Source organism: Pogona vitticeps, chromosome 1 (genome assembly GCF_051106095.1).
Source record: "Pogona vitticeps strain Pit_001003342236 chromosome 1, PviZW2.1, whole genome shotgun sequence".
Classification (NCBI taxonomy): domain Eukaryota; kingdom Metazoa; phylum Chordata; class Lepidosauria; order Squamata; family Agamidae; genus Pogona; species Pogona vitticeps.
In genome coordinates this window covers 241,869,562-241,893,176 of record NC_135783.1, presented here as the reverse complement: position 1 = coordinate 241,893,176, position 23,615 = coordinate 241,869,562, and the positions used below count along the sequence as shown (strand labels likewise).

Here is a 23,615-nt window from a genome sequence, read left to right as displayed (position 1 = left end):
GGCAATAGGGCTTGCAGCCTAATTTTTGCTTTTGATCACTGAGGCCGATGAGTTTCTCTAATACCTTCTGATGGCTACCAGGAAAGATGGGCCTGTTCAGAGCTGCAGGTAGGCAAGTTCCCATCTCTGTTGCTGAAAGCCATAGAGGTGAAGCTCAGAGGTGGCCTGTTCAGGATCAGAGGACACATGAAGGGAGAATAAGAGAAGAGACCTTTGGGAACCTCAGTAGAAAGACAGTCTGCCTGGGAAGGGCCATCCACAGGAGCAATGAGTAGATGAAAACTAAACAGAAGCAAATAAGACCTAAGCAAGAGACAAAGAATCTGAATGACTGTCAAGAGGTGCAATGGGAGCAGGTGTCTGTGGCTGCATGGCAAGAGTAGCCCTAGCCCATCCTGCCGGCTAGAAGAATTTAAAAAAAAGACTCACTGAGAGATGTATGGAAGTAGGTTGGCTAGAAGCAAAAGAGGATAAAGCTTCTGTGCCTTTATCAGCTGGGTGGAACAGCCGCATTCCAGCAGGTGCAAGTTGCATGGAAGGATGTCCTTACTCCACAATTGGTACACACCATCTTCTTTTTGCATCCTAGGACCAAGGGGGTGAGCTGTCAGGAATGTGGGGCAATGAGACCTCACTGGGACTCCACAAGTCACAAGCATGAGCCAGGAACTATTGCCAGACCCTGACGCTCTAAGAGGGAAGAGAGTTGGCCTACAAACGAGTGCTTAAGATCAGTGGCTGGAAGAGTCATGAGCCACCAGTGTGGCAAGGGAAGCGCTTCCCGTTGTGATGGCCTAGGTTCCGGCAAGGGCAGCATCCTAGGGAGCCTACCGAGGCCCCAGCAGCAATCCCTGGAGTCTCCTGACCACTCTTTTGGGCCACCTGTTCTCCTGTCCTCCCTAAATAGGCAAGATGTAAATAGGATGAAAGTCAGAGGTGGGATTTCCAGTCCCCTTGTGCTCTTGCTCTGAGCAGTAAAACAAGGGAGCTACTTGAAGAAGGCAGGCCTCTGAGGAGACACGTCCAGTCTCTCCCCCAAAAATTGTAGTTGCCATTCTGTGCCTGCCCTGAGTTTGGCAGACAGACAGACTCCTCAGACTTTAAGGGACCCATACCCACACCCCTGATGAATGAAATGACTTGAATGTCTGATTTCCTGTCCCACTGGGATTCTCAAATATGGGGCTTCACCTTTTTGCCTGCTACAGACAACGCCACATCCCCATGGCAAGTGGGTGCTCTCTCTTCTTCCAGGAGTGCCAGTTCAGGAAGGAATTGTGATCAACATTGTGTGGGATTGTTTCTCAAAATCACCTCTGACACTGTTTTTTTTAAAAAAAGAAACAACACACAGACCCCAAAAAGCCATCACAACAAGTGTTATTGATGTACAGGGCTATGTTTCTGCCATTTATTCTTGAATATATTCAAGAGTGGGTCTTTGAACATTCCTGACCCCCAACACACACATTACAACAAAACCTGAAACACCACAGCCCCCTCCCCCCCTTTTTTGCATCTAAGGAAAAGACATTTGATTTTCCATCAACCTGAGGATGGAAAAAAAAAAAGGAAGGAAATCATGAAACCAAGGAAAGGGGCAAGATCCACCCACAACTGGGGGAGGCAGAAAGGTAACCACTAGGCTGGAATAGCCTGGATTCCTAACTGAAGTAGCCACTTGGGTGATTTTTTTCCAGGAGGAATCCTCTTCTCTTGATTTCTGTCTCCATTTCAGGATGTCATCAAAAACCAGCCCTGCTGCACCGGTTTGCCTTGTTGACCTGCATGCTAACAGGCCCATATGCTCACACTTCAGGCTTCCGTCACTTCCAACCTGGCACATGAAATTATTTTGCATGTGAAAGAAAAATGCAGTTGGTGTGCGGGGGTGGGGGGGAATGGCATCCTGTAATGCAAACAGGACTTTCAGGCGGCCAAGGCAAGCTTTATTTTTAGGTTATCTTAAAGCAAAATCCCCTTTCAGTCCTGTGTGTGAAGGCAGCCTGTTTATCGTGGTGGCTGGCCCAGTTTCACTCTCAGGCTGCTGCAACGGGGATTAGATGAGACGACACCTCTTTTGACATGTGTCTGGTCAAAGCTTCTCTGGCTGGAGTGGGTTCAAGGTAATGGGACTGGGCTCTACGTATTATAGTTCTAGTGGGCAAAGCCCAGATTCAACGGAGTATCCTATTTCTATCACCCTACCCAATGCTTTGAGTTCCTATATAATTTTAAAGTTACACTTTATGATTTGAAATGCTTAGGCCTAGGTGGTCTCCCTGTGGAAACAGAGAGCCCTGCAGGATTTCTGCCTTGAGGGTTTGGGGTTAGGAAGGCAAGTGGCTCAGCAGGCGTGGGGGGGGAAGCACCGGGGGAGGCCTCCATGAGGCTTCTGAGATCAGGTAACCTCACAGACAGATACACACTTCTAAAAACAGGGGGTTGCTTTGGATGCCACTGGAAAAGACCTGGAGTTCTTGGAGAAAAGGGCATTACTATATGTTTTACTTCTGTTTCATTTTAACCTATAGCAAACCTGCCTGGGAGCCCTGCTGGGCACAAATGCAACAAAGCAATGGTTTAAATAAATAAATAATAATATACAAGGCTATGGCCCATGGGAGAGATTACTTGGGAGAAGAGGAAGATACCATGAATTTCCTTTTTCCAGGGGCAGAGAGGAAGGTCCACCCTCTGATGCTTCTTTACAGCGGTAGCAGAGGAGTGGACGGGGCAGAAAGACAGCAGTCCAGAGATGCCAAGGTGGATTTCAGGGAAGCTTCTGCTATGCTTCCCCCCCACCCCGTGTGTGTGTGTGTGTGTGTATACACACACACACACACACACACACACACACACACACACACACACACACACACACACACACACACAAAACCAGGTTCAGCGATGAAAAGGAACCTTGAAGCTAGCAAACGATGGGCCCCAGTCTATTTTTTCAGTCTATAAGACGATGCTACTTTTATGAACCTTTATGTCCTATGGGCAGAGACCCCAAATCTTTTAGGGGCCTAGCTTTTCATGCTTCCTTTTCATCCTGCTGAGGTCAATTGGATAAAAAACAAATGTGGGAAAGCAGGAAGGAGGAGTAGGGGGGCTCCTCATCCTTGGACCCACAGATTTTTTTCCCTCCCTGCCCTTCCCACTAGGCTCAGAGTAAGGAGAGAGAAGATTCTCTGCGGCAATATCCTCCCACCACCACCACTTCTCTCCAGCCTATAAATTAATGAACTGTCTGTAGAGCAGTATTCTGCTAATTTACTAGTAGATCTTTGTTCCCGTGTTCAGCAGCAGTAAAAATAAAAATGACGTTGTGGTCGGATATTGGTGTTTTTAATCCCCCCCTGTTCATTTCAATTGCCCTCACTTACCCTCAGCTGTCACCATCAAAGAGCTAAATGTGGCTGGCTATGTAGCTACGTGGTCCTCTTCATTTTATGATTCCCAAGAGGAGGGGATTACCCCTGTACCAAATCAAGGGAAAACTCAGCAACAAAATGCTGCAGGTACGTGACCACTAAAGAAGCAAGCTGGTCCCAAGGAAAAGAATGGCGCTGACCAAGATGCTATTTATATAGTCTATGAGATGGACAGACAGGCACCCTATGCAGTATAGCCCACCTCCATGATTAACCCCTCAAGATATATGGGTGTTTGTGTCTTGTTTAGTTGAGGCCATCCTGATCTTAGCTGTTATGCATGGCAAGAGTTCCAAGGGGCAGAAAGTACAAGACAGTTCCAAGATCATACCAGTTATACTGAGAATGATTTTTAATGGAAAAAATAGGGAAAATGTCCCCTATGAAATTATGGGCTTTGTATCCAACACTAAAGGATCTCGGCACAGAAGAGACCTTAGGGATAATCCAATGCCACTGCAGAAAGCCAGACCATCTCAGTAAAGATGTTTCTCCTGTTATACACAATATCTCCTGGCTCTTAATGAGGAAATGTATTCATCTGAAGGCCACCCTTTCCCTTTCCCATCCCATCCGCAGCTAAGAGAGCCCTAGTGGTAGTGGCTGTTCATATTGTTGATGTGGGAGGTTGCCATGGTACTGAAGGGTGCAGAAGGTTGCAGGCCATGGCTGGGATACAGGGTAGGGGTAGAACCTGGCCAATAGGAGAAGCTAGTTGGGGTCACACCTGAGGCCATAATGTTGAGTTTGGAAATACCAGAGAAGGGCAATGGGGCCTGGAATTTGTAGAGAGTGTGGTCGGGGGTTGCTGGCTGGCAGACCTGGGCCAGGCCCTGGAAGTCGAACTTGTAGGCATAGCGTTTCCCGTGCACCTTGGTCATGATGTTCTTGTCATAGTAATAGCGCAGTGCCCGGCTGAGCTTGTCATAGTTCATATTGGGCTTGCTCTTGCGCTCACCCCAGCGCCGTGCCACCTCATCAGGATCCAGAAGTTTGAACTCGCCATTCGTTCCTTCCCAGGCAATGCAGTTCAGATTGGCCCGGTCGGAAAGCAACTCCAGCAGAAATTGCCACAACTGGATCTGCCCACTGCCTGGAAAGCCAAAAGTGAGGTAGTTAGAAAGGCCCAGCCATGTCCCAAATCAACAGACAATGTTACCCCATACTGAGCCATATCATTCCTCCATCTCTCTTCTCAATTATTCACCTTCCACAATCATGGCTACATATAAACATATTAGAAGACAGATAGATAACATTCCTCTTATAACTGCACAGCTGGAAGAGACTCTATGGATGATCAAGTCCAGCCCCTGTCAAGGGGACACAGTGGGGAATCAAACTCCCAACCTCTGGCTCTCAAGGCACATCCCCAAAACTATTTGTTCTGAGGCATCCTGACCAAACTACGTAGGGAAGAGCACATTTCCTTCCTGATCAAGGGAAAAGCTGAAGTATTTTGTTTCTCCAAACAAAGTTGATTTGATGATCAAAGCTTGAATATAAATCTGTCCTAGTACATCTGTAAGTAGATTGTGGTTTTTAACAACAAACAGTAGTATATATCAAAGTACCTAAATGGCAATATATTGACAGCCAACCAATAAGAGTATAAATTCCCACCTCATTCCTGCCATTCCTCTCACTTTAGTCCAGCCTGTGTTAGAAATATAAACTCACTGGGAAGTAGGCCACTACTGCCTTCTGCCAAGGTAAAATTAGAATTTTTACTCTTCCTCATTACATTCTATGCCATTCTGCATCGCCCCCTCTGGGTATGTTTCTATCTCACACACGCATACATGCGCGCACACACACACACATATATTGCCATGCTGGATTTCCTTCACTTTCTTCCTATCCTTTCATGTTTTTTGTTGCCCAAAAGTAAATGGAGTGCCAGCTGAGTCAGGAGTTAAAGTTTACCAGATATTGGGTATTTTTTCAAGCTGTGCTTTGGGTGTTCTTCTTTAAAGAGAAAATCAGGGGGATACAAATCAAAATTCTAATTTGGCCTCTGAACAGCCCCAGAAACCTTTCTTTAACAAACTACAACTCCCAGAAGCCCCACCTCCAGCTTGACACTTGAGACTTGCCCCCCCAAGTGACTTTTCCTATCTCTGCTCTGGGTCCTCCCATCATTGGCCATCACCCCTCATGGATTTTTCCTGTAGGGCAGTTGCCCTTCATAGGAACGAAAGAAAGTGCTTCCCCCAGAATATATTACAACTTTTGTGATTCATGTTTGCCTTTGGTGGTGTTGGGCAAGAGGAGATAGCTTTTTTCTGCCCTTTCAGCTGTTTATGATCCTGTTTCTCAACAAGTACTACAGCAGAAATTTTATAATTTAAGCGAGAACCAACTAAAGTAACAGCAACTCTATTCCACCAACACCGACAAACAGCGCACTGGAGTTGGAATAGGCCAGCCATACTAAGACACTAAAATTAATCTAAGGCTCTCTCTTTTTATAGCTATCAGAATGGGTGATGACAATATAAATATTAAGCATGGTTGAACCAGTTCCGTGTTGCTGTATGGCTATAGAGTGTCATATCGGCCATATTCAGCAGACAACCAAGATCTGGTTCACCCACCTACAGGCACCAGCACCCATCTCTCCTCATAGACCTCTCTCCACGCACACATATGAATTCATCCTCGGGAATCTAATCCCATTCCTCATGTGATTTGACAGCCTCCGCTTAAACAATAGGAAATTACATTCAGTCTGTCATATACATATATTTTTAAAATGACCTTCTGTCTGTCTGTCTCTTTATTTTTTAAGTAGATTAGTGCCATCACTGAAAACTTCTCACCTTACCCTTGTGCACCAGAGATCCACTGCTATCTCATTGCAGAAATCAGTTGTCTTTCAAAACAACTCTTTCAAAAATGTTGAGGAAACCCTTTAAAAACCATCTTCTGCACTGATTTTTTTTGTTAGTTGGCTGATTATTCCTACCATTGAAAACATCTGACTCAAGAAGATTTGCTGCCTGAACTCTGCCCCCCCCCAAACAAAGCAATAGAAACAAAGAAAGGACAACAGAAGCACAACAGACCCACGACCGGAGCCAGAGTCCGTCTCTGAGACTTCTCCCTCCACATCTCTGTCCCAGTCTCTCTTGGACTCTGGGCCCTACCCAGCATAGCCAGTGGTTAGAAAAAGAGATTATGTGTGTGAGTCAATGTGTGAGAGTGAGTGTGTGAGAGTGAGTGTGTGTATGTGCATGCACAGTACTGTATATCTCCTAGCATAAATATATCTCCATGATGCAACTTGCCATGATGCAACTTGATTCTGTGATCTCTCCATGCACGTGTGAATTCATCCTCCGGAATCTGATTCCATTCCTCGCATGTTTTGAGAGCCTCTACTTAATCGACGGGAAATCACATTCAATCGGTCACCTACATATTTTAACCCTAGACGGACCTCCTTTCCCTCCATCAGACCCCAAAACAATCCTTCCTATGAGCAGATACTGTATCTATAGCGCACAAAGAAAATGGCTGGGTTGGCCTTGCCATTCCCTCCCCGGGCACCGCCGGAAGCCCCCTGGCCCTGCTTCTTTTCCTTTTTAAATGGAAGAGAAAGTTATTTCAAAGCAGCCTTCAGCAACTGTTCCTGTCTTCCTTTGTACTAAAGGAGGCCAGAGAGTTACACGAGTGAGGCTTTCCTCCTTTGGAATGGGATCAGGGCCCCCTGAGAGGCTTCGTACCCCTGGGGCGGGGGGGGCGGTGGGGAGAGCCCCGCAATTAAATAAATGCTCCGAATGGAAACAAAAGAGGGCGAGATTGTCCTCGTTTTAAGGTCAAATCGGGGAAGAGAAAACGGCTTTGCCAGAAACCTTTCGAAGGCATCCTTTCCGAGCCGCGGCTCCGCTTCCTGCCGAAAAACGGGCGTCGCCTTCCCTCGCCTAACCGGGGGCTGCAACGAGAGACTAGAGACCCGGACAAGACAGGACCGGACCGGACCCTGCCCTGCACCGTGGCGGGTCCTGGAAAGGAGGCGTCGTTGGTGCCGCCGCTTCATCTCAGGGCCGCTTTCGGATTCCCTCCCGGCGCTTGGACCATGATTTTGGAATCGCATCTCTTTTGTTTCGGGGGAAATGTGCACTTTTAACTGGGTACATAAAAGTGCGTGCATAGCTTTACAGAAGGGATAATTTGAAGATCCAATATTTAAGAGCAATCCCCCAAGAAAAGGCCCCTAGAATTGCAGCCTTCACGTCTGAGTTTTGGCTGAGAAGGATTGTATACTTTGCAAAGAAACAAACACACGTCCGCCTTTCCTTCCGCCACACAAACACGAGAAGAAGAATCCAGCCAAAGGCGGGTATTTAAATGACGATTTGAAGAAACTACAACGAGAAACCACGTTGCCTTTAACCTGACATTCGGCGGTACGAGAAGTCAACCGAATTGTCTACAGCACACGTCTTAAAGGACCGGAAAACAGGAGCAGCCGCGTAAAAGACGATCCTTTCACGCACGGAAGTTGTGCCTCTAATTCGTGAAGAAAAAAGAAAGACATTTGTCCCCCAAGACACTGGGGGAAAGGAGAAGTCCCTCTGCCAATCAACGATTCCCGAAGACTGGAAAGCTACGGGCCCTTGACAGTCAGCTGGTTGAAGGCCGTGGAAAGGCGCCTTCCAACCGTTTCCGATTTACGAGAGCCCTCGTCAGGTTTTGGAAGGCTCGGTTGCTTCCACAACCCAGTGGGCGTTTGAACCCGGGTCTCTGGCGTCATGATCCGACACTTCCATGCAGGTTCTCATAGCTGGGCATATTTATAAGTAAACACACGTGTATGAAAGGGGGGAGGGGGTAGGCGCAAAGGAATGGAACTGGACCCGATTCACCTTGCACCCCGCCCTAAAGTCACAGGGTCGCTGAAGTGATCTATCCTCCAAAATTGGCGTAAAGATTAGGACGACGACTGAACGGCGACCACAAGGATCCGGATGCCGATGCCCGCCCAGTCCTTTCCCCGCGCGTCCTCCTGTTCCAGTTGAGAGAGCGAGAGAGCGAGAGAGAGACGCCTCGGCGGAACCTGGCAGCCTTTACTTTCCCTCCCCAAAACTCTGTCCTTTTCGTCTGCTCAGGAAAACTGCACCCTTTCCCTCTCGGGTCGGATCAGGCCCCGATCCCTTGTAGTTTATTCCACTGAAATTAATGGGGCCAATTAAAATATTATTGATCTCAGTCCTCTGAGGATGGTTAAGGCTGCCACCAACTGTTGGGAAAGGACGCAGGACACGCGAGTGGTTCGTGTGGGTTTCCTTTCGATAAACGTTCGGCGACCTTGCCTGGTCATCCGCTGCCTCCCCACCCCAGAACGTGAAGAACCATCTCCCTTGACAGGGACACTCGATACAAGATTCCCTAATCCGTATACCTGAGACGGGGTGTGGGGATGGGGGTGGGCAGAGAAAAGCATTTTATCTCACCCTGTAAAGTAAACCCAGAATTATTTTTCCCCCCGAAAGGGTCTTATTATGGCCCACCGTAAACCTGAAGGATTTACATCGGAGTAAGCTCGTCTACATTGACCCCACTGTAAGACTCGTTGGGAAACAGGCGCCCCTGTCATCTTCCAGCTTTCATTGATTCCTGGCTCCACCTGGAAGGATTTGAGGTGTCGTGTCCGGACTTAAGTAGACTGAGAACCGATAAATCATATCAGATGTCACTGGGTTCTGATGGCAGGCGGTGTTTAATTCAAAGTCCGTACTGAGGTGATTCCCAAAGGAGTGCGGACACAAACGAAAATATTTAAGCTCCCGGGAATATTTCCCCTTCATGTGGGGGGTGGGGGTTGTTAAAAGCAAGCGGAGAGAGGAAGAGTATGGGAGAGGAGGGGGGAGGCTGGTCTTACGTCTTCCATGTCCCCCTGTCGCTCCAGGGCGGGATGGAAGGGGCCGGTGGCAGACAAAGGAAGGGGGCCTTATCGGATGATACCGTGCCGTTGGGTTTGGGAGGTGGCGGAATCGTCCGTGGACTGTGCTTTTAAAGGAGAAAGGCGAGGTCGGGTCGCCATATGTCCGAGGCGACAAACCTGGGCTGCGCATAACAACTCGCCTTTGGCGATCGAGGCGGTTTGCTGTTAACCTCAATGAGGGATTAGAAATTCATTTTGTGCCCACCCGGTCTCCTCTCCTTCGCTTCGCTACCTATTTTGTAAGGGGTTTAAATGTTGCGGCGCTTATTATTGGCGAAATGAATGGTTTGGACGGTGACCCGGCGTTTTGAAATGAGGTGGTACTAGCAGTATTTGCTATGATGTGCTGACGATGCAGAGATGCGCCTGGCTAATTCGTAAGAGTTAGGTTCGGCCTGGACTTCAAACGATCTTGGCGCCCCTGCTCCGCTTCCCCCTCCCCTTTAAAGGATCCTGCAACTAAAATTTCGCCCTGTCCTCACGCGCTTTAGGACTGCTCTTACATTCACAGTCTATTAGAGCAAAGCAAGTAAACAAAACAAACTAACCATTTGCCAACTCTGATTTTTAAAATATTCATATAAAAGATGCTTTTCGTTCGGAAGAGTTTCCCATTTTAAAGTCACTTAAATCATAAACACCCTCCTGACTTTAGGAATTAAATGGGACTTGCCTCCGCAGCCTGACGGGAACATGTTTCTTTGGTCTTTGCTTAACATTTTATAGCAGAAATATTTGTAGATTTAAATTCAGAAATATATTGATAAACTGAGTTGTAAGCCCCAGCTAGAGAAGACTGTTGAAATGCATTGGAATTTATTCGCGAAGGCTTTCACGGCCGGGATCAAATGGTTGTTGTGGGTTTTTCGGGCTCTTTGGCCGTGTTCTGAAGGTTGTTCTTCCTAACGTTTCGCCAGTCTCTGTGGCTGGCATCTTCAGAGGACAGCAACACTTATAAATATCCTAATTAGTTTTAGTTTTCACTTACCTTGCTAGTTATGTTTATTTTGTGTTTAATTTTGATTTTGATGGTTATAGTGTTTATTGCTTCGTATTATTATCTTTTTTTAAGTTGTAAACCGCCCAGAGTAGCCTTGGCAGCCATCAGATAGGTGATATAAAAGTCTAAATAAATAAATAAATAAATAAATAAATAAATAAATAAATAAATAAATAAAAAAACACTTAAGTCCGTCCCATTGATTCAACAGCTCTACTCTAGTGGGGGACTAACAGTTGAAAGGCTTCCAAAACGTTGAAGTACAAGATAATAAAGAGAGTCCCTTCTCGGCCCTAACCCTGTATATGCCCCACTGCTGTTTATGCTGTTAACAGCTTTGGGCACACTCAGTGTGTGTGGGGGGGGAAAGGCACACATATTCAAATAGTGGTGCTACTTCTGTTCTTTTCTTTTCCTCCGGCTCGCCTTCGAGTCGCCTTAGACTGCTCCGATTTGTGACGAAGGGGCGCCGGTGCTGAAGATTTCTCTGGAAAACCGCACCTCCTTTAGAGCCTCAGCGAGAGACCCTTTGGGGCTCTTCTTCTACCTCCCCGTATGATGTTTGCTTGCGATGTGTCGTCATACTGCAGCGCACTGATGGTGACCCTAGTATGCGATGTTTAAAGAATGATTTTATCAATGCTGCTGCCGCCGCCCCGTAAATGTCCAGGGCTGTGCAGGAATTTGAACCCAGGACTCTGTAGTCCTAGTCCACTCACTCCAGCAAACAAGCCCCCAATGATATTGGCATAGACGTTAAAGGACAATGAGGCCTTAATAGAGTTAAAGCTGATTTTCTTGGCTGTCACCCAGCTCCGATTTGCTTTGGAGTAAATTCCATTAAACTCAGTTCACTCACTTGTAGGTAAACATATGTTTTGAGATCTCTGTCGAACGTGTGTACTGCCGCAAGTTCCGCAACTCCAGCTCAACTCTACCCGTTGACCGATTTTCACCCCACATATTCATCTCGGGCCGGGACGTGTGGGAACCCACTGAGTAAGGAGACATGGATCCAGACGGGGAGTGCCCTTGTTTATCTTTTCACGAAGCAGCCCTCCCTCGAAACATACTTAAACAAGATGACTTATATTTAGGCCACTAGAACTTCCTTAAATTTAATTTAAAGGGATTTTTAAAAAGAACGGAATCCAGGTACTTCGGCTTAACTAGATCAGGCGGCGCGCTTCCTTTGCTTCAAAGTGGCTAGAATAGATGAGCAGAAAATAATAGGGCTGGATTAAGACATGCTGAAATCTTAAAACTATGTAGGAAGCCCCGCAGCGCTACTGCGCCGATCCTAACAAAAGGCTTGAGCCTAACAATTAGCATAAAACGGCACAGTTAAGTTCCTCCCCCCGAACCTTTAGAAGGGCGCCATGATCTGTGCCCAAAGTTGTAGTTTATCCCCTTTTCGTCTAAATCCCACGCCCAGAGCAAGATGGGGAGGGGCGTCGGCAGGCGGATGAGCTGAGAGAGAATGCCTAATAACCCAACTTTTCTTAATAAATATCTTCTGTTTATTAAACAATGGACTCCCTTGACAGACACCAACCTGGGTCCTAGAAACCTCTCTTCGCCTGTGACAGCCAAGGACCTGCTAATTGAAGTAATTAACCGCCCGGAAGTCCCATTCCTGGGTTCACCAACTACTGCCGTTTGGTCTACTGGCCCTATCCTCACCTAGCCGGGGGGGGGGGGGGGTTACCTGCAACTATACAGGGCATGTATTTGCATTCCAGCGTCAGTGGAAGAGGATCCCGATCCACAGAAGTTCACACTGAAACAGAACTGTGACTCTTTAATCCTCATGTGCCGTCAACTCAATTCTGATTCATGGCGACCTTTTCCAGGGGTTTCCAGGTAAAGGATACTCAAAAGAGGTCCACCATTCCCTTCTTCTGCGGACACCCTGGGACTTGTGCAGCTTCCCTATGACAAGGCAGGCTGACTCTCCTCGCAGGAGGCACGGCGGGGAATCGAACTCCCAACCTCTCCCCCACACCACTGAGCTATCCAGCCAGCGTTAGTCTTCAAAAGGGAAGCCACTTCCGTGGGTATTTTTCCCCCCTTCAAAGATGCCCATCCTGGATCTTCTCCGCCTCATCTAAGGCGACCACAGACAGGGCACAAATTTCCCGTTTCCACCAGGCTGGTCGGAGGGGAAGCCTCTGCAGAAGGCAACTGAGGGAGAAGGGGAAAGGAAGTTTTAGGAGTCCTTGGGTTGAGCGTAGGAACGTTTCGTGTGTGGGTTCTTGGAAAGTGGAAAGAAGAGGTCCTAGATCCTAAAACATCCCAGTGCTCGCCACGAAACAACAGGCTTTCAAGCCACAGAATCCTGTGGCCGCTGCTGGACCAGTTTGCCTTTCGAAATCAAACGATAGCGCGCACAGAAATCAAGGGTCTGAGCCACAAACACAGCTTGTCTTGTTCGAAGAGCCGCAGTGGAACCCCGAAGATCGCTACTGCTGGTAGCTCTTCTTACCTGATCTGGACTCCCAGGGAAAGGAAGAACTGGAAATCCCTTTCCTTTCCTGCGGCAAATGATGGACTGACACACCCACCACCCCTGAAGATGTTAACACAAACTTATCCCAAAGCAGAGCAGATTTCAAGAGGCCGCACTGGAGGGTGAAGAAGGTCGCCGGACAAAGTTACAGTTTCCAGACCTGAATGGAGATTGAGGGGCGATCTACAGTTTGTGACCTCAGTCACCTTGGAAGGAAGCTCCCTTCCAAGAGATGGGCTCTATCTTCTGCCCCGAGGCTTAAAAAAGGACTTGGAGGGGCGCAGTGCCCGAGGGCAGCTGAACTGCGAGGTTTCCACTGAGAAAGTCTCTTTCATCTGAAGGCTAGGAAAGCGCCCTTCAAATGGCCCGGGCTACAACGTCCCATAATCTCGACAAGCAAAGTGTCTGTTGGTTGTGGATTATGGGCTGTAGTCCAACACTTCTAGATGGCACCAGGCTAGGGACGGAAGGAGCCTTTTTGATGATTTAACCAAGAATATAGGCTTTCTAATTATACAAGGTTTTGAGCAAAAAAAAAAAAAAAAAGGTACGTTAGCATGGCAGTAAGGCTGATCAAAGTCTGCCCCATCTAAATCAGAGCAAATCTTCGTTTCCTTTCTCTTTCGGTTTCTGCAGGCGCGCTCGCTCTCTTTTTTAAAACGACAACAATCCAAGATTTATAAACTACCGTCCTTTCTCTCTGGGAAGAAAGTGCCGTTTGTCCTTTCACCCCAGTTTAAGAAATCCTGCTGCGAGGAAGACGGTGGCGTCTTTCTCGCTGCTCCCTTCTCAAATCTTAACAAGGAGGTGGCGCGCTGCCTGGCGCGACCGCGGGCGGATTTTAGCCCTGAGCGGGAAAAAGCGAAAAGGCACTCCGAGGCCTGGAGGGCAAGCCCGGCCGATTTGCCCTATGGCAACAGGGATCCTTTCCCCATTTTCCCCCAGTACCTTCCTGTGGGGAGGGAGAGGGGGAAAAAAAATAACAATTCTGTGCCTTACCTTTTTGAACCCCGGGTCCCAGGGAGCCCCACGCCTGGCTTTTGCCTTCTTTGAATAAAGTTTCCCCAACCGGGTCTGTAAGGAAAGAGCAGCAAAAAATGAAGAGGTGGGGGGAAGAGAGAGAAACGCATCAACTGAAAACCAGTTCTGAGCGAATCCGGAATTATTAGGAGAAAAACCTCCCCAGAACAAGCCTTGCTGTTATCTCGAAGTCGTCGTCGTCCCCCCCACGCCCGCCTCTGCCGCTCTTCCTCGCCCCCACCCCACCCACCCCCGGAAAGCCGCTATGAAGCCAGGAAACGCGTCCAGGAAAAAGGAAATCCGCCTTCCGACAAGAGCCGTCGGCCAAGCTTTAAAGGCGGCAGGCGCGGGGAGGCTGGAGCGCGTCCGCTTCGGGACCCGCAGGAAAGGCAATCGTGGGCGAGCGAAATCGCCGGGGAGGAGGGGCGGGGAAACCTCCGGGACGGGCGCGTCGGACCTGAGGCTGGAGGAAAGGGACCGATCCACCGGCAGCTGCAAGGCAGCGATCACGGCACCCCCCCCTACCGCGCTTGGCCGGGGCGGAGGGTCCCAAGAAGCGAGACCGGGTGGCCCCGGGGTCGGTCCCCGCCCTACCTGGCAGGTACATGTTGAGCAGCAAGGTCCGGGCCGCGCCGCGTCTCATGGCAGCTCTGCGCCCACCCCGCGCCCGCGGGGGGTATTATCGCCTTCGGCTGGGGAAGATGATGGTTGTTATTATTATGTATTGCGCTCCCCACCCGCGGAGGCAGGGCGCAAGATTGGTGCGCGCGGGGGGGCCAGTTGGACGGGGGGGGGACCCAGTCTCCAGGCAACGTGCGCGGGGCGCAGGGCCCGGGCGCCTGCAATTTCCTCTGCGCTTTAATTAAAGGCGCGGCGCTGGCGCTTATCAGCCCATCGGACTTTAATAAAGTTTCCCCCGTTAAAGATCGGCGTTTCTATGGAGAGCGGCCGCCGCATTTTCCGCCTCTTTAACTCTTTGCAAACAGGCAGCGCCTGCCCGGGCCCTTGCTCGGCAGCCGCGCTTCTGCTCCAGCGCCTCTGAGCCAACAAGGAAACGAGCCCCCGGCCGACGCTGGCCCCTAATCGGCCTTTAACCTGAAAGCGATTCGCCTCCGCCCCCCCCCCAATAGACACACGCACCGCACGCAACCCAGCAGGGCTAAGGCGGAGAGGAGCGCACGACGAGACCCCGCGCCCTGTTCTGGACGCAGGTAGAAGGGGCGGCAGGCAGGAAACCCCGGACGCCCCCCCCCCGGAATCGTGTGTCGGGCCTCAGGTTCGGAAGATCCCCCTCCTAGTCGCCTCTGAGCCTTCCCCAAATGGGCCCTGAAGGCCACCCTTTCCCCGGACGGCATTTAGATCTACTGTAGTCTCCTTGCGAACTGTCGTGAATCGACCTGGTTTCCTTGGACGTCCAGGCATCCAAGATTTCAAGCAGGAACCCGAGGTGCTCCAAACGAGACTGGACTCCAGTTCCCATCAGCCCCGGTCAGCTTAGCCAATAGAGAGGGGTGATGGGAGGATATCATTATATTTGTAAGGCAATGGCTTCCCCAACCCTGATTTCCATATCCAGCCGCTCCATTTCTTTACTCTCCCTTCAAGTTTCTGATAAAGGCCAGTTATTGTACTGTATCTCATTTAGTCCTGGAGGGAAAAATGGTTGGGTGAATAATAATAGCTAATGTATCAAAACCGTGTGTGGTATTAGAGGAGAGGCCCTATTCCAGCAAATATGTTCACTCAAAGCCCTATGTGGAGCAACCAGTATTTTAGTCTAACTTGTATTAGGACAGAAGCTTTCCTGGGCTAGAACTGGTGCATTCAACTGATATATAAAATATCAGTTAACATCAAGCAGTTGTACACATGGGTACGTGTGCACGCGCACGTATGCACATGCAATCAGTGTACCCTAAAGACCACAATATGCAAAAAAGGACAGCCTGTGTCATGGTCTGTCATGGGGAGGCCTATGGGACTTCTTGCATTTCATGGCCCTTTGGCCTCGTTATCTACATTTCTGTTTCTCAACATCTCTGTGTTATATTGATAATCTGTCTATATGATCTGCTAGCATAGCATAACTCTTGAGATATCTGGTGGAGTGGGCTATAGTCTGTATAAGATGAGTGTGCATTTGTTTCAGTAATGCTTACAGCACCTCTGCAAGATGGTTCCGTGTGATCAACCCCACATTGCAACTGGGAAGAAGTGCTAAAGCACATTTGTTTGTCCGATCTGGTAAAAGGGCAGTCCCTTTATCATATTTAGCTAGGGAATGAGACCTGCTGAGCATAAGCAGTGGGCGGGCGGGCAGGTTCGGCATCCAAGTAAATGTGTGTAAGACTTCCGTTTGATGTTCCATTCCTAAGTGAACTTAGAAAGGAGTAAGACATATGAAGTGCTGTTGCTATTTGTCAGTTTATAACGTTCCTTTCCTTTGAACAGCTGGCTGGATAGCCCAGTAGTTTAAATATCTGACTGTGGAGCCAGAGGTTGGGAGTTTGATTCCCCCCTGTGCTTCTAGGGAGAAGAGCCAGCCTGTGTGGCCTTGGGCAGCCTGCACAGTTCCAGGCCATGCACACACACCCAGAAGAAGGGAATGGTAAAGTACTCCTGTGTGTTCTCTACATGGGAAACCCTGGAAAGGGTGTTCCATGTAGAGAACGTGATGGCACACAATTGTTCCTTTGACTTGGTTGAATTGACAGAATTGACTTGATGGCACACAATTATTCCTTTGGACAGTTTAAGGTGGGGAGATGGTTCTTCTTCCTCGTTATTTTCATGGCAAACTTGTGAAGTCTCACTGTCTGAGAGACAATAATTGATCCAAGGTAACCTGATGAGCTTTCTGGCTGATTTGAACTGGGAGTTGGGTTGGGTTGCCACAGTTCTTGATAGCACACACCACCTACTCCACTAGTTCCTTCCCTGCTCCCCTAAGAAAGAGACAGAGATCACTCTTCCTTCATCATTTCCTGCTCTCTTCCTACAAGCTACAAATGGATCATTTATGACTATTTTCTGACCAATCACTCTGTTTTCCAAAGACCAAGGATTCAGGAAAACCTTTCTGTGATTTGAGCTTTAAACCAAGGGTAGGAAAGTTATGACCTTCTAGACAGGTTTTGGACTTCCAGAAATCCCAGCTAGCATGGAGAAAGTTAATGTCCTATTTTCCTCTTCTTTTTTAGATTTCTCCTCCTGATCTAGACTAATAAGTGGTGCTGTTCTATTTTGTAAATAATTTATGTTGGTTGACAACCACCCAGAGAGTGTGTATTGCATTACTGGGTGAAATAGGGACATGGTGGCGCTGCGGGTTAAACCGCAGAAGCCTCTGTGCTGTAAGGTCTATAGATCTGCAGCAGTAAGATCGAATCCACATGATGGAGTGAGCGCCCATCACTTGTCCCAGCTCCCGCCAACCTAGCGGTTTGAAAGCATGCAAATGCGAGTAGATAAATAGGGACCACCTCGGTGGGAAGGTGACAGCATTCTGTGTCTAGTCGCGCTGGCCACGTGACAACGGAAACTGTCTTCGGACAAACGCTGGCTCTACGGCTTGGAAATGGGGATGAGCACCACCCCCTAGAGTCAAACACGACTGGACAAAAATTGTCAAGGGGAACCTTTACCTTTATTCCAAGACTACACTTCCCAAACCTAGTACCATCCAGCTGTACGGAATATACTACAGCTTCCATTGTTCTCAGCTAAAGAACCACTTATGGAGCCTTCTCTGCAACCAAATTCCAAACAAACAACCAAAAAACAACCTTGATCTTGTTTCCTTGCTATAATACAGAAGTACAGGCAATCTCTAATGAAGCAGTTGTATATCTGAATCATGCACATGCTCCTGCGCACAGGTTTTCCTGCTTCGTGCTCTTGTTCACCAGACTCAATCCTCCTCTGTACCTCTGTGCAACACAGAGACATCTAGTGGCTGCCTCTGGGGTGGAAAGAAACCCTTCTGTTTCCATTTTGCTGTTGGAGGAGGAGGAGGAAGAGGCAACGCTAAAGTTCCATGTTGTCTGGATTCTTTGTCCCAGGGCTAAAAGACGGAGGACAGGACAGTGAGAGCAGGTCTGCAGAAACCAAGGCTGTCACTCCCTTGTCCTCTTGGCTATGGCTAACAATGTTTGTAACTCTCAAAAATATCCATAGATGTTGCTGTTTAAATTGGGGTGAGCAATGTGTAGCATTCCAGTTCCTAAAATATACTCTAATATATCATTTTCAGAACTACCCACAAGATCTTGGTGCACAGTCAGAGGGTGATGAATTATCATTGAAGGCTAGCTATCTGTTGTTTACTTGATTTTTATGTGTGGTCTAATATAAGTATCACCTGTTCTTGCATTTGTCTTGTTTTGGGGGACTATACTAGCTTTTTCCAATTATTCCAGAGGTGGTTGACTATCAGGCTTTGTTCAGGGATGATGGCAGCTATAGCCTAACAGCATCTAGAGGGCCACCACTTCCCCATCTCTGTGGTACACAGAGACACACATGTGCACATCTCCAAATGTAAAGAGTGTTGCTTGGTAAATGTGGTGTTTGGAACAATATATCATAGATGAGTATTATACCATTAACCTTTAATCCAGTAATCCCCAAGCTTCAATCCCAATAGGTTGTTGAACTTCACCTCCTATTGGCCAATTGTGAATGAGTTGTCTTCTCTGGAGTCACAGTGAGGTCTAATTATGTAACGGAAGGTTCGCAACTCTCCCGTCAGACGCGCGGATTAGAATTACTTTCTGTGGCATAAGGCCTGAGCAGCTTAGGGCCGGACTGCTGCTACGTCAGGGCTAACGGAGGGACAAGGTACTGGGAATACCTCATATTTTGATATTTAAAGCCAAATATGCCATTATTGTAGTATTAAACCAGTCCAGGAGACTTTGCTGGGAACAGGTAACATTATTCTGCAACTGGGCTCCTCTGTTGGTTGTGTACCAAAAATCGGGGTGGGGACGGAAATTGGAAAATTCCACTTGGCTTTGAAATGTGAACATTTCTGGAATATAGCACTCTCTGTGTATATCTGGAACTTGTTTGAAAAGTGAATTATTGTTACTGAAGGCTGAGAGGAATAGCAACTTACCTTTTTTTCAATTTCAGTTTCTTCTTTTTTTTCTCTTGTGGGGAATCCCCCTCCCCTCCCATTGGGGATGGGTGAGTATGGTAGGGGCTGGAGCCTGTTTAGCTCTCCCCTGCATCAACCCATGTAGCTACGTCCACAACACAGAAACGGTACATTAGCTGTACTCTTTCCATTGCAGAGTGTCTGTATGGAAACAGACAGTGGACGCTTGCTGGTTATGGGACACAGTTTTGATACTTTACAAATTGTAGGCTCTCTTTTTTGGTAATTTGGGGAAAAACAGTTGCTCTTTCCTTATCACACAAGGTCTTAGTGGTTTGCAGTAAAAGCTTTCTCCCCATGGAAAAAGGGTGGAGGGGGGGATACCTTTGTTTTCCTATCTGGAATACATTCTTGGGTCTACTGATGAGGCTTAACAATTTGAGGTCCTTGGCCTGTTTCAGAAATTCCAATCAGATTCTGAAACTTCAGACTTCCACACTTGTAACTGAGATAGTTTTCTGCATTTGTAGCCTGGCTAGGAGCTAGACTTCTTCCAAACAAGTACAGAGTACCTTCCATTTACCAGAATTCCTCGCGTGCTTGCAAAATACAATATGTCACCTGTAGGCTGGATTTCCTGGACAAAGACTGTCCCCAAAAGTGAACTCTACTGCATCTCTGATGAAATTAAAGAAGGTGTGTGTATGTGTGTGAATCTTCATGGAAAAACACATATTTGGGAGTGCATGGGGTTAGGTACAGAAACATCAGCAGGTTTGTGGTTTTCTTATAATCCATTATTACTGTCAGTATAAAACATGTTGACAGGGAATGCATCCATTTTTCAAGAGCTGACATAGGATGGGTCAGCTTCCCATGGGGCATTCCTTGGAGTCTGTCTTCTTTCTTGCTTCCTTTCTCTGATTCTGGCATAATTTAGCATCCAGCCGCTCCCCAGCGGGGGTGCCGTTCTGGCCCTCCAGATATTGCTGGATTGCAGCATCCATGAACCTCAGCTGCTATCACCAATGGTGAGGGAGAATGGGAGGTACAGTTTAACTATGTCTGCAAGATCAATGTTGCCCATCTTGTTGCAAAGAGACCATTTTCTTTCCAGATCATCTCAGTCATTTGTCCTAAAGCTGATGGGCCACTATGTTTGAACTCTGACCTGGTGGCAACTTCTAGAGTCTTTCTGGAGGTGCTGGCTAAGGGACCTGTTGTTCAGTGGTTCGGGGCAAGATTTTTAATGGACTCTTCCCCCCTCCCATGAGCAGGTGGTCCCCCAAATACAGCAGGGCTGGCTTACCACATTTTGAAGCAGTGCCAAAACTGGAAAGTTACCAGATGTGTATTTGTTGTTTTTAATTCCAGAATCTCATGGCCAGCATTGCCAGGTGGCTAGGGGTTATTGAAGATGTAGTACAGAAAGTAACATTTCCCAACTTTGAGCAATCCACATTGCTGTGTATTGAGCAGGGAAGGCCCCAAAAGACCACATCCTAACTGGACCACTGCTTATTCTGTTGTAGCCCATCCCCAACATTGTGAAAGAAATGCGTTCTCCCCTTCAGTTCCTATAGGAAAGCCTGCAGAAGAGAAAGCCGCATGCCTTATTTAACCCTATAATCATCTAGGCCCATTGTGTCTTAGAGACATGGCAGGTCACTCTGTACTGTCCATAAAACCTGCCACATTTCCTGGAATGAGTCCAGCTTTTCCAGCCTTTTTTTAAAAAAAATTTACCCACAGAGGTTTGGTGCTGGTTTTCCTTTCATGCCCCAGACTTGCTTTAGCTGCCTGAGTCTTACTAATTAGCCGCAGGCAACTGAAAACAAGCCCAGCACAGGCAGGTATAGGAGGCAGATGAGCAGTGCTGGAAATGGATTCTTGGTCTTGAAAGCTTCCTGTGGGCTCTCTGGAGACCTGGAAAGTAAAGCAGCACCTGAGCAGGTGAAGAGCCAGGCACTGGTCACTGTGACTGCACTTTGCTACATGGAGAACAGTGTTGCTTTCCAAGATTACGGTTCCCAGGATCCCAATTCTCGAGCAGGCACCCTGGAAGGAAAAGTCCAAAGGGCTAAGGATCCTTTGACCATAGTGCTGCTCTGCAAACCCTCAGCCTCTGAGAACAGCCTGGAGGGGAACACAGCCATTAGGGTGTCTTAGCTATTGCTCATTTCACTGCTAGGTACCTAGGTTCCTCCAAAGACATTTTGCCGCCTAAGGCAGGGCAGCAAATGGTAACCATTCCACCTGCTCGAGGGAGGACACAGAGTCTCCAAAGCCAGCCTAGTATATTTTGGCACCTGAAAGTCCCACAAGCATCTTTCACCATCTCTGGCAATATAAATAAGAAGAAAAATAGCAATTTGATGCCCTTTCATGAAACCCAAGGCAGCCGCCTCGCCCAATCTCTTGGTAGAGCCAAGTGCATCTGTCCAAAAGGAATGAGGGGATCTCCCTTTGGACCACCCAGAGAGTGAGCACAGACCAAGTTACACAGTAAGCATCCTAGCCTGCCCTTTGTCATCGGCGTTACACAGTGATCCTCTGCTTCAGCATTGAAATAATAAGACATTTTTGTCTCCCTTAAAATATGAATTACCAGGTTCACCAAACATCGTCCCATCTGTCTCCTGCAACAGGCGCTGGAGCAGGTGTCCAGGCTGACCACACAAAACCCACCCTGCAGCTTAGTTCCCACTTACCTGTGGGCCCGTTCAGGACAGAAGCTGACGTGGCCCTGGCAGCTGAAAGCCTCAGGTATGCTACCTGCTTGCAAGAGGGAGGGAGGGAGGGAAGGAGGAAGGACAGCTGATCTTTGCCAGAAGGCTGTGTGTGTGTGTGTGTGTGTGTGTATAGGAATGTTTATGCAAGGGGAGAGGCCTGTGGCAAGTACTTCCTAGTTGGAGGCAGGGCAGAAAGAAAGCGCACATGAGCAACTCAAGGGTATATCCCAGGCATGCCAAACAGTCTCAGAGTATAAGCTGTGCCCTGTTTTCCTAGCGGGCCTTTGAGGCTTAGGTTTTAATGTAGCTGCATGGCCAACAGAAAGACGAGGCGAATGAAATTGTCAACAACCTGTTGATTTTCTGCCTGTTGATGGCACAGGCACTCTCCCAAAAATGTTGTGGTTGTCTTGCAATCCTTGGCTTTCAAAAAAGTCACTGGGAGAAGTTCTCCAATTATGTGTCATTTACGTATTGTGAAGCCAAAGCAAACAGGATACAGTATCTGCAGACTAATGGAAACCACGGACTTGAATACAGGAGTCACTTGGGGACAAAAATGGACTGTGGCTCTCCAGATGGTGTGGAACTCCAGTTCCCATAATCCCTGACCATTTATCATACTAACCGGGGTCAATAGGACCCAAAGTTCCCAAAACACACAGAGGGTTGCAGCCAGTTCCCCACCCCAGAACAGAGATATGTGTGTTACGTGTCATCAAGCTGGAACTGACATATAGTATATTACAAGGTAAGGCAGATATTTAAAGAGTGGGTTTACCAGTTCTGCTCCCCATCCCTAATGAGTTTCCATGACTGAGTGAGCAGTCTCATTGAGTCTGGATCTGTTACTCTACCCACTACACCACACAGGGTATCCAAGAAACAGAGAAGTAGCACATCTGAAAATTTTGAAGGCTTTCTTCTTCCAGGTAGCAGTGATTCGGTTATACAGAGCGTGATCCAGCCAAAGCTAAACACTTTTTATGTGTAGTTTTCAAGGGGGGAGAAAAGGAAATATAATCATAATAACCATGGTATTTACCTGATTTTTCACCAGTAAATATTGCCATAAAACCAGGCCTGAAAAATAATATGCAATGAGGCTTGAAGATGATGATAGCTTCTTGATGGTTGTTGTGGGTTTTTCGGGCTCTAGCTTCTTAAGTTTGTTCTCTACCACCAGCAAGACCCTGATTACAAACAACCATGGAGCTTACTTCGTCATTTTCTTTTCCCTGAAATTACCATTGCTTCTTCACACCCCTGTCATCAACGCCTAGTATTTTGGGGCAGCTGCCAAGGTCCATGACTAACAGCTGACCTAGGACCCTGCAAACTGTTTCTCTTCTCCTCCCTATGTCTAAGGCTGGTGTCTTAATTTCCCACAATCCCCTAATGCAATGTTGCTCCAAGGCGTTGCAGGAAATTTAGTGGCTCCTACAGGGGCATGCCAATAGTAATGTTGGGGGCATGGATGCCAGTGGAAACTAGTCTGTTAGGGCAGGTGAGACACTGTCCCCTGCACCTCCTGGTTAGAAAGGGTGGTAGAGGCCATTTGCCAGAAAGCCTCCAGGAAGAAAACTTGGTCACATACAGTGGAAGCCTCCAGAAGTGATGTACATTAAGAGTGTTCTTCCATTCAGTTTGTGAAGGAGTTACAATTGCAATGCTATTGTCAAGGATGAGAAAAGAAATAGGAAAACCAGAATTAATTAGCCCCACCTTGTATTCTGGAAGCTATAGCTGTGGGGATACAACGTATCCACTAAGACCACCAGCTTCTAGACATGATTGACTCCAATCTCTGTCATTCCTAACAGCACAATCAACTGTCAGAGGATGATTGGAGGTGTGATCCAA

General features: G+C 47.8%; 1 protein-coding gene across 1 annotated transcript; it reads right to left on the bottom strand.

Moving 5' to 3' along the window:
* Positions 1-1,364: 1,364 nt before the first annotated feature.
* Positions 1,365-15,022, bottom strand: FEV (FEV transcription factor, ETS family member). The gene is made up of 3 exons (XM_020792123.3): positions 14,514-15,022; positions 13,899-13,973; positions 1,365-4,533 (listed from the first exon to the last, which is right to left on the bottom strand). Exons 1-3 carry the CDS (start codon positions 14,560-14,562, stop codon positions 4,031-4,033), a joined length of 627 nt encoding a protein of 208 aa, XP_020647782.2. The 5' UTR covers positions 14,563-15,022; the 3' UTR covers positions 1,365-4,030.
* Between the last annotated feature and the right edge of the window lie 8,593 nt (positions 15,023-23,615).